At 42.6% G+C, this 12,056-nt stretch overlaps 1 protein-coding gene across 1 annotated transcript; it reads right to left on the minus strand.

Annotated features, from left to right (window-relative positions):
* Positions 1 to 2,810: 2,810 nt before the first annotated feature.
* Positions 2,811 to 10,758, minus strand: LOC311208600 (very low-density lipoprotein receptor-like; the record flags this gene model as incomplete). The annotated part of the gene is given in 6 exon segments (XM_084285434.1): positions 2,811 to 2,904; positions 5,905 to 6,188; positions 6,190 to 7,149; positions 8,216 to 8,398; positions 9,912 to 9,970; positions 10,650 to 10,758. Coding segments are annotated over 6 exon segments (1,689 nt in total).
* Between the last annotated feature and the right edge of the window lie 1,298 nt (positions 10,759 to 12,056).

Here is a 12,056-nt window from a genome sequence, read left to right on the forward strand (position 1 = left end):
ATGAAAATTAATTTATCTAGCATTTTACAGTCCTCCACACAAGAAAAAACCTGTTGTCTGGGCTACTCTCAGAGGTTTCAGGTACATTCACTTTCAGGAATTCTGTATGGATCAGTGTTCAACATTGTAATTTAAAGGCATACTTCAATATTAATTCTAGCAGAAAGACCACTATATACTTAGGGTCTACAGATGAGCAGGTTAAATTTTAGGTCAAATACTAGAACTGCTAAATACTTAAACTCTAAAGGGAATCCAATCTGTTTGAAGACATAGATTTAATGTCTTCATCTTATTTTAAGTATTTTTCTATAAATCATTTTGGTAACGATGGTGAGCTGAAAAGTGCTGAATCATTTCTGATATAGAAAATTATATATCTGTTGATGGATAGTTTGAGAATGCAGCATACTGTGGTAGAAGACAACTCAGTATACATATAGATTGTTAACTTACGGGATACCAAAGGGAGGTAACTACTCAGGTTGCAAATCTGAGTATGATCACTGAAATTCCAGTGATCATATGGTGTGTATATTTTTTACTTGCACATAATTGATCCGTTTCTGAAGTCTCTCAGATTATGCTGTCATTTTTATGTCCTTTTAGGACTCATCCACATTGCAGTGAGCAATGTTGCACTTCACAAATGTCAGATTATCTCTGGTGGCTGGCCGGGGAGGGGGGGTTAGATGCTCAGGGATAGGCTGGGCATTGGTCAGCAGGTGGTGAGCAATTGCATTGTGCATCACTTGTTTTGTACACATTATTATTAGTAGTACTATTATCATTATTATTTTTATTTTCCTTTCCTTTCCATCCTAATAAACTGTTTTTATCTCAACCCACAATCTTCATTTTTTTCTGATTCTCCCCCCCATTCCAGAGATGGAGGAGGGAGGGTGAGCAAACAGCTACTGGCCAGGTTAAACCACAACAGTCCTAGAGCAGAGCAGATCTCTACACTGCGGCCCATGGAGAGCCCCCCATGGAGCAGGCCCCGGGCCAGAGCTGCAGCCCGTGCAGCCCACTCAGGAGAGGAGCAGGGGGCCTGCAGGGAGCTGCCACCCATGGGGAACCCATGCTGGAGCAGTTCTTGACAAGCTGCTGCCTCTAGGAAGCCCCTGCAATGCTCAGTTCAGGAAGGACAGCATCCTGTGGGAGGGACCCCACGTGGAGTAGGGGCAAAGAGTGACCATGAAGAAGTGGCAGACACAAAGCATTAGGAACTGACTGCAGCCCCCATTCCCTGTTCCCCTATGCACCACGCGGGGGGAGGAGGTGTTAGAGGGTCGATGAGGGGGAAGGTGGTTTTAGTTTGCTTTCAGTTTCTAATTACTTTAGCTTTTTAGTAATCAGGCAAAATAAAAATAAAAAATTAAAAAAAAAAAAAAAAAAAGTTCATGCTGAATCTGTTTTGTTTGTGATGATAGCAGTTGATTGATCTCCCTGTCTTTATCTTAACCCTTGAACACTTTTGTATTTTTTTCCCCCTTTCCCTTTAAGGAGGAAATGAGTGAGCAGTTGTGCTGGTGCTCAGCTACATATATATATATAATTTGCTGATACACTGCTTTTCTCTCTCACCAGTGACATTAAGTTCCAAAGAAATCAGAAAGCAAAGTCTTAGGGTAAAGGATACAAAACATGACAGGAGTTTTTGTCTTGAAAACATATACCCCAAAACTCTCATTCACTTCAAACAGAAACAGGGGTATTATAAACATGTATTTCAATTGGCATTTTAGAGATTTATATAATTTATGTAATGTAAAAGAGAGAGAATGCATTTTGTCTTGAAATATCATCTAATCAGATGAATCTGTGTGTATTGTGAGCTTCCATGCCTGAGAATAGCTGCATCTTGACATTATCTCAGGTTTTATTGAGACTTAAGAATTCTCTCTTTCTGCACAACTAAGTTTTGTGTAGGACTTTTTCAGATCAGAGTACCTGGAAAATATGAAGATTATATAACAATTACATTTTTGGAATAATATTCCGTGTTCTAAGGTGACATTTGAGAGCATATAGTGGTTCTCAAGGGTATATGACTTCCTAATCTGTATGGTAAAGAGAGTGATTCAGGGCTAACATCTATGTGATGTATATGGGGAGTTCATGTGAAGTGAACTTTCCTGAGAACTGTAACTGTGTTATGTCTTAAAGGTAATTTTTTGCTTTAGTTCAAAGAACAGCTTTGGAGAAAAGAAGTTTACACTGCAGCTGATCAGAAGATAAGGGCTGTAGAATCAAGTTGTCTGATGGTATAGACACATCCAGACTGTTGTGCTGTGTTTTTTTTTATAAATGTTCAAATAATGAGAAATCTTTAGAAGTGCTATCAGTTTCCTTTAAACATTATGAAATCATGCATAATTTCAGTTAATTTAAGTAGACTATTATTTTTTTCCACTTTTTCCTGTACTATTCCAGTCTTTAGAGTTTACTATACAGTAATATTGTTTCAAACTATCCTGAGACTAATTGGTGGGTTTAATATTTTCTACTTGAAAAAATATATATTTTAGAGATTAATACTCAGGATGCCAGAAAACAAAAATTTCATTCTAATTTCAGCATTGTATTATGAAAAACTGAACAGAAATTGCTATATTATACTATGACATTAAAATTTGTTTTTTAAAAATGTGAATTTTAGCAAACTTTTACATTCTAAACTTAGACATAATTTATTGTTTTAATTATGTCAGTAGTTCTTCTGACAATATAATATTAAAATTTTAAATAGCCATAGGGATTTTCTCCTCCATTTCCTTAAATAATCAGACATAAGGAATTTCAAAAAGTTAAGTTTCATCATTATCACCCTTATTTGGCAAAGTCATATCATTATCTTCCACAGCGGGAGGTGTAGACCAGGAAAACTTCTGAAGGTTTTGCCTAAAAGGATGACAAACATTCAGCATGCCTTGCAGTCACTTAGTCAGTTAAAGTGCTAGCAATATTATCAAATGTATTTTGAAAAGAGAGGAAGTGGTACCTCAGAAACACAAAGTGAAAATGCAGTGTTAGCAGTGTTTTAACATAGTCTGGTTTCCTGTCTAGATGAAAAATCATACCTCAAACAAACCTTAGCAGTGAGTTTAGACAAACTACATTGAAAAGGGTAGTGTGAAATACATCAGAAATCTCAGAATCACAGAAACACAGAATTGTCTATGTTGGAAAAGACCTCAAGATCATGGAGTCCAACCTCTGACCTAACACTAACAAGTCCTCCACTAAACCATATCACTAAGCTCAACATCTAAACGTCTTTTAAAGACCTCCAGGGATGGTGACTCCACCACTTCTCTGGGCAGAGATGTAACATAAATGTATTTATAAAGAGCGATAAGGTCGCCCCTACGCCTCCTTTTCTCCAGGCTGAACAAACCCAGCTCCCTCAGCCACTCCTCATAGGACTTGTTCTCCAGACCCCTCACCAGCTTCGTCGCCCTCCTCTAAACTATTTCGAGCACCTCAATGTCCTTCTTGTAGTGAGGGGCCCAAAACTGAACACAGTGCTCGAGGTGTGGCCTCACCAGAGCCGAGTACAGGGGGACAATCACTTCCCTAGCCCTGCTGGCCACACTGCTTCTTATACAAGCCAGGATGCTGTTAGCCTTCTTGAACACCTGAGCACACTGCTGGCTCATATTCAGCTGACTATCCACCAATACTCCCAGGTCCTTCTCCACCAGGCAGCTTTCCAGCCACTCATTTCCTAGCCTGTAGCTCTGCTTGGGGTTATTGCACCCCAGGTGGAGGACCCGGCACTTGGCCTTGTTGAACTTCATACAGCTGAACTCAGCCCATTGGTCCAGCCTATCCAGATCCTCCTGCAGAGCCTTCCTACCCTCGAGCAGATTGACACACGCATCTAACTTGGTGTCATCTGCGAACTTACTGAGGATACACTCGATCCCCTCATCCAGATCATCGATAAAGATATTAAAGAGGACCGGCCCCAGTACTGAGCCCTGGGGAACACCACTAGTGAGCGGCCTCCAACTGGATTTGGCTCCATTCACAACTCTTTGGGCCCGGCTATCCAGCAGTTTCTAACCCAGTGAAGCGTATGCCAGTCCAAGCCACGAGCAGCCAGTTTCTTGAGGAGAATGCTGTGGGAAACAGTGTCAAAAGCCTTGCTGAAGTCAAGGTAGACCACATCCACAGTCTTTCCCTCATCCACCAAGCGCGTCACTTTGTCATAGAAGCAGATCAGGTTCATCAAGCAGGACCTGCCTTTCATAAACCCATGCTGACTGGGCCTGGTCACCTGGTTGCCCTGTAAGTGCCGCGTGATGACACTAAAGATAATTCAATTAATCTTTATGGTGTAACCCCAAGATCTTTCTTGTTTTTTAAATGGTATATATATGATACATATATATATATATATATGTATATTAATATATTTTAATAATTTATATATAATTTAATAATTTATATATTAATACATATATATATGTATATATATATATGTATCATATATATATCATTATATCATACATATAATGTGTGTATTATATATATTATATAAATATATATAATATAGCTTCAGGCATATATTTACTTGCAATGTGATAAATATTCTTTTTTCCCTAAGCACAAGTAAGAAATGAATAGTATGAAACAATTCACACTGATGGAAGAAAAAAACAAAAAACAAAAAACAAACAAACTTGTGTTGCAGGAAGCACGGCCGAAAGCACGACAGACACACAGTAGAGTCAGATCATGCTCCATTTTATTGCCCGAATAGCCTAACTTTTATAGAGAACTTAACAGGGGTGGACAGTGTTTCACACAAGATTATTGGTCAAAAGCACTCAGACAAACAGCTACAAGAAAACAACCCCACCTGCAAGAAAACAACGCCCTTGTGATTAGCAGTCACATAGACCTTGTCCTTGAGGCCAGCTACTGGTAACAATATTTTCCTGAATTCCTCAATTGGGCGATGTGGGAACACTGTCATGGGAACTTCTCATAGTTGCCCTGGTAGCTTGGTTTGCTCAGCTACAGCAAGCCATGGGATTTTTGCTGTTTCAAGAAATCCCTCAACAATTCCCCCTTCTTCTTTTGAGCAAACCAAGCCTGACACAGCAGTTTTACAAGTAACTTTTTAGCTATACTTACAACACACAACGATGATTACCACCACCATAAACCAAATCCTTAATCCCCTTGTGATTAAACCCAGCAACCATCTACACTTTGTTTCAAACAAGTCAGTGAACCATTGATTGAAAGGATTGATACCATATTGAATCTTTCTCATGTGCTCTTTCAGGAAAGTAATGGATTTGTGAATTGACTCATTATGATCAGAAAGGTTTAAACAGTACATTCCCTTAAAGTCCTCACACCCATTCCTTTGAGCCAAAAGCAAGATGTCAATAGCAGCTTGATCCTGTAAAAGCAGATGTCGCAGACTATTTTGATCTGGTAACATCTCCTCAAGTATCTCTGTCGTGGCATAGGCTTGCCTCTCGGCCCAGCATACCAATTTTTCTAAGTTGTTACGTGTGGCCGCAGATGCCACTCCAGGCACTGAAATTGCTAATGCCGCTCTAGCTGCAACCCCACACAATTCAACATTATCATTGCAATCCAATGCAAGCAATGTCCATTTATGTCTGGTGATCTCACGCAACTGTAACAAGCTAGGAGCAAATACAATGAGTTTATCTATGTAACATGGACATCTGATAGCATTTGCAGGGATACCCTGCCAGGCCATCCCCACAATTCAGAAGCACATCAGGAGGTAAGGCCAAAGCTGTACAATTGTTCCAAACACTGTAGTTGTTACCCCTTGTCTCCATGCTATAAACCCCTAAACCCTGCTTAGCAGTGTCATTGTAATCACAGGTGTTATTTGTGTCTTTGTACCAGTATGGCCTTTTCCAGGTTCCTGTAGCAGGAATCATCTGATATCCACGGCTACATTCACTTTTGTAGCCACCTTTCAGGTTGATACACATTTGACTACAGATACCAAGGTTTTGACATTCATCAATGTCTCCACAGTTTCTCTTGTCTATAAACTCAAACCCAGCTGGACAGTCACACTCATTTATGATGCATTCCTCCAGGGGCTCATCACCCCAGTCCTTGCAGTCTCTCTGCTGGTTACACACTTTATTGATATCTATGCATTCTCCACTTCTGCACTTTGAATTTGCCAGATCCAGAGCACTGAATAACATTGTTACAGTTTGCTTCATCAGTGCCATACAGACAGTCTCTCACACCACTGCACTGCCTACTCCCATGGACACAGTTCCCATCTTCACATCTGAACTGGTCTGGCCTGCAGGTCCGAGAAGGGCAGTTAATTTCATCACTTCCATCCTTGCAATCAGGATCTCCATCACATCGCCACTTCTTGTGGATACATTCACCTGAGCTGCACTGCACCTCACTCGTAGCACACTTCACTGGAGGTGCAGGCTGGCGGCCACACTGCTCCAAAGATTCATCCGAGTGGTTGGAGCAGTCAGCATCATCATCACACACCCAGCTGATAGGGATGCAGGTAGAACTCTTGCACTGAAACTCATGAACACCACAGGTAGGAGGTGCACACTCCAACTCATCGCTACCATCACTGCAGTCATCTTGAACATTGCAGACAAAGCTTTTGGAGATACATTGCCCACTACTGCATGTGAATTCTGCTGCACTACAAGTCACAATGCCACAATTCTCTTCATCTTCTCCACTGTCACAATCCTTTTCACCATCACATTTCCAGGACACTGGGATACACTGGGTTGACTGAGGACCACAGCTGATTTCATTTACCCGGCATGCTCTCATATGACACAGCTCAGCACTCTCATCAGACCCATTTTCACAGTCCGGATCCCCATCACACTGCCATCTATTTGGCACACACTGACCACTGTTGCACACAAAGTCAGATTCAGCACACATCTTCACACAAGCACTCTCATCACTGCCATCTGAGCAATCTTCACATTTTGCTCTAGCACCGTCGGCAGCAGTGCACAGGCAGGCGAGGGCGAGCAGCAGGCAGAGTGCCCCGCAGCGCGGCAGCACCCACCGCCGCCCTGCACCTGTGTCACTTATACTACTCCTATTACCCGTGCTGTTAGTGTCAGTGGCATCCTCCTGGCACCGTTTCCGTCTTTGTCGCCCCTTACTCTCCCCCTTTTCTTTTTGCCACTGACCATTCACCACAAATGGATGAGACACATGATTACTAGTTAGGAAAGAGAGTGTAACGTCTGCTATACGGCTGCAGGCCGTGCCAGCTGCAACCCTAGAAGCTGTTTGTGAACGAGCCTGCCGGTGGTCATTTGGCAGTGTAATCTGCGTCTCTGCACTCCTGCCCCGCAATAGAGCTAAATTGTCACTAGTAATCTGTAGAATGTGGCAACCCCACGGAATCTTATCCAGAAACATAGTTATAACACCGATCTGGGGACGAATAGTCTTTTTTTTTGCATTGCAAGATAACTTCTTATAAAAAGAATGCCAGAGAGAAGCAGCACAGCCGCTGCTGCCGCTGTCTCCATGGTTACGTCAGACAGGCTGCAGGGTCCTGATCTCCGCCCCTCTGCTCTGTGCCGACTGGCCACACGGTGAGGGTCGGCCGCCATTGTCCACTGACGCCTCTTATCGCCCGTAGCAACTCGACTCCGGACGGCCTGCGCCGCAGTGTGATCACGTCAATTTCCCGCGGCCCTCCGCAAATTCCACGTCCCGCCGCAACTCTAATTCCCGCGGCCCTCCGCAAATTCCACGTCCCGCCGCAACTCCGTTTCCCGCGGCCCTCCGCAAATTCCACGTCCCGCCGCAACTCCGTTTCCCGCGGCCCTCCGCAAATTCCACGTCCCGCCGCAACTGTAATTCCCGCGGCCCTCCGCAAATTCCACGTCCCGCCGCAACTCCGTTTCCCGCGGTTTTCCGCAAATTCCACGTCCCGCCGCAACTCCGTTTCCCGCGGCCCTCCGCAAATTCCACGTCCCGCCGCAACTCCGTTTCCCGCGGCCCTCCGCAAATTCCACGTCCCGCCGCAACTCCGTTTCCCGCGGCCCTCCGCAAATTCCACGTCCCGCCGCAACTCCGTTTCCCGCGGCCCTCCGCAAATTCCACGTCCCGCCGCAACTCCGTTTCCCGCGGTTTTCCGCGTGTCTCAGCGGGAATACCACGCCTCACCGTGAGTCCTGTGTACCGTGTTTCTGGGCCGGTGTCCGGTCCGCTCAAGCGCCGGTCGGATGGGCGCTCCGAAGTCCCGACGGCGCGGCGAGGTCGCGGCGCCGCTGGTCCCGGCGCCGCTGGTCTCCTGGTCTACCTGCGTTCGGATGTGCCGGCGCCGCTGGTGTCCCGCTGCGCTGCGATGTTTGTCCCGGCGAAGCTGCGATGTTCCGTTCGGGTCCTGTTCAGGTCTCAGCCTGTTCGGGTCTCAGCCTGTTCGGGCGCCATATGTTGCAGGAAGCACGGCCGAAAGCACGACAGACACACAGTAGAGTCAGATCATGCTCCATTTTATTGCCCGAATAGCCTAACTTTTATAGAGAACTTAACAGGGGTGGACAGTGTTTCACACAAGATTATTGGTCAAAAGCACTCAGACAAACAGCTACAAGAAAACAACCCCACCTGCAAGAAAACAACGCCCTTGTGATTAGCAGTCACATAGACCTTGTCCTTGAGGCCAGCTACTGGTAACAATATTTTCCTGAATTCCTCAATTGGGCGATGTGGGAACACTGTCATGGGAACTTCTCATAGTTGCCCTGGTAGCTTGGTTTGCTCAGCTACAGCAAGCCATGGGATTTTTGCTGTTTCAAGAAATCCCTCAACAAACTTGAAAGTTAAAATGCTGTGGAGCTCTTAACCATGCTGTTTGACACCTGCAGCTCCTTGGGATTCTCATATCAACAGGGAGCCTCTCAGAAATGTAAGGAACTTCTTCAATGTTTTTGATTTAGGCATGATGAAAGACTCAGGTTGAACAGACAATGTCTCTGTATATCTAATAGACTTTTCAGACTATAGCTTCCTTAAAACTCAGTGACAGAAGATTTCCTCTGTCTTCCCAAGCTGAAATAAATACATCTGAAGGGCTGATTACCTATTCCCCTCAAAGATCGTCTCTGTCTTCACTACTTTAAAAAAGCTGAAATCTATAAACCATTGAGGCAAGTCTTGAATTAATTTCTTTAAATACTCTCTTGAAATGTTTTTGGTTGCTAATAGTTTTCCCTGTGCAGTGTAATATAGCCGCTTCTGTACTAATAAATGCAAGGAACCCACAGAGCACACCCTACCCTCAAAGTTTGACAGAGCAGAATGGTTTCCAGACATATTTCTCAGGTTTAATCTCGAAGATCAGATCACCAGACTACAGAGCACTTGGTTCTGAGCCCCCTGGAAGCCCTCATGGCAAGTCTGGGACCCTAAGGCCTTTAAATCTCTTCAACTAAAAATATCTGCAAAAATGTATCAAATTTTCTCCGTCTCTCCTTTTTTTCCCTCCTGTCTTACCTTCCTACCTTCCTTCCTCTCCATCTGTTCTTCTGTATTTCTGTCCATCTGTTTTTCTTTGACTTTCTTGTCCTTCTTTCTTTCTTTCTTCATCTGCCTACATATGACACTTCCTCCCCTTTTCCCCTTTCTTCAATTCTTCTTTCTTTTCTTTCTGTATAACACTATTGCCTGAGAAGGAAAGCATGTGTTTAATGTCTTGCTGTCTGTTTCTTTTCTTAATGACTGTTTTTCCTTTATTTCTAGTAATTTGCAGCTAGTACTGTAGAGTGGAAACTTGAACTTGTTTTTAACTGCTTTTAGAGAATTATTTTTGTTGTGAAACATGCTCTCAAAGTCACCTTCTTGGGATTCGCTTTATTGAAAGTTAGTTAGCTCACTCCAATAAAAGACTCCAGAAGCAAACTAATGTGCACAGTATATGTAAGTTGACAAGAATCTGAAAGACAATCACCACAAAATTGTTTGGTGGTTAAGATGTATCTAAAGACATTTCCACTTAGTGCCCTTTCATAAACAATTTCAGCAGAGTATGATATTGTCAGCCAGAGCAAACTATTACTCTGAAAATTCAGTTTTCCACTACATGGTACCTGGAACATGGGAAAAGGAAAATGATTTATGGAGTCAGGACACTACTAGGGAATGGCAACAATTCCCAGAAACTAGGAAACCCTATGTTTAATTTTTAATATTTTTTTTTCTGTGCTCTAAGGTGATCTTAATGCATAAAACTGATTTTTTAAAGAAGTACATAAAACCCTTTTCTTCCTCCACAGCAGTATAACCTTTGCTGCTGAAGAAATGAAGCTACCATCTGAGCTAAGTATTTGAGATGTCAGCAGCTGTTAAGGGACTCAGAAGGAAGGGTAAACATAATTCCAGTATTGCTGGTTAAGCTTCATGGTTTTCTGAATTATTTGATTGGTCTTTTAACATGTCCCTCACGTAATGAAGGGCTCAAGCAGCTCAGCAGGAAAGATAGTGTAATATATTCACCCTGGATCATTAAAACTTTGGAAAGAGTGTATTTTTTTTACCCACTCTTGGGAAGGGATTAGAAGCTGTATTATCAGCTCTGCAGATGCCTGACACTGAAGATAGTGTTATATTCATACCTTGAAGCTTTCTATCCCTAAGGATACTTTCTTTACGGAAACTATTGATTTCTGCCATCTGATGTACAGTCACTCTCACAAAGTATTCTAATTTTCTGTTTGCCTGCATGACTTTTATGGAAGTAACCATTGATTTTTTAATTTTATTTTTTAAATTTTACTTTAAAAACTCACCTTTATTCCTCTTTGTGTGTCACTAGGAAAAAGAATAATTAAGTATATAGAAAAGAACTACTTTGTCACTGAATCTATGAAGAAGCTGGGATGCATATATGCAGGACTGTTATAGGACTGTTAAACACAGATGTTTTTTCTCCAGAAAAAACAAACAAACAAAACAAACAACAAAAAATAGCTAACTCCCTCCATTGTTGTTGTTCAGCATGATATCATATAGTATCATGGAATATCCCTTTGGGCAGCTTGGATCAGTTGTCATCTCAGCTTCCTGTGCACCCTCAGACCTCTTTGCTAGCAGCAAGTAGGAAAGGCTGAAAAGTTCTTCACTTGGTATAAGCACTGCTCAGCAAAAAATAAAACATCAGTGTGTTATCAATATTATTCTCATCCAAAATTAAAATCCCACTGTCCTGGTTTCAGTTAGAACAGAGTTAATTTTCTTCCTAGTAGCTGGTAGAATGCTATGTTTTGGCTTAGGATGAGAAGAGTGCTGATAACACCCCGATGTTTTAATTGTTGCAGAGCAGTGCTTATACCAAGCCAAGGACACCTAAGCTTCTTGCTCTGTCCTGCCAACAGGCAGGCTGGGGGTGCAGTAAGAGCTGGGAGAGGACAGACCCAAACAGGACAGGTGACCCAAACAGGACAGGTGACCCAAACTAGCCAAAGGGGTATTCCATGCCATCTGATGTCATGCTAAACAATATATAGGGGTGGCTAGCCAGGGGAGGGGCGCCAGACTGCTCGGGGTTAGGCTGGGGATCGGTCAGCGGGTGGTGAGCAATTGCATTGTGCATCACTTGTTTGTACACATTATTATTAGTAGTACTATTATCATCATTGTATTATTATTATTATTATTATTATTATTATTATTATTATTATTATTATTATTATTATTATTATTATTATTATTATTATTTTCCTGTCTTATTAAACTGTCTTTATCTCAACTCACGGGCTTTACTTTCCATTTCTCTCCCCCCTCTCAGAGAGGGAGGGGAGAGGGTGAGCGAACAGCTGTGTGGTGTTTAGCTGCTGGCCGGGTTAAACCATGACACCCACCATAAAAGCTACTAGGAGGAAAAATTAGTCTATCCTAACTGAAACCAGGATAAACCAGTAACTTCATTATTTCAGTTTATACCTTCAGATATGATAGTGTTCTAATACTTTTAGCTACATGTTAAGAGGAAGGATGAAAAGTCAACTTTTTAATGCTTCTGT

This window comes from Netta rufina (assembly GCF_964035555.1).
Source record: "Netta rufina genome assembly, chromosome: 1".
Classification (NCBI taxonomy): domain Eukaryota; kingdom Metazoa; phylum Chordata; class Aves; order Anseriformes; family Anatidae; genus Netta; species Netta rufina.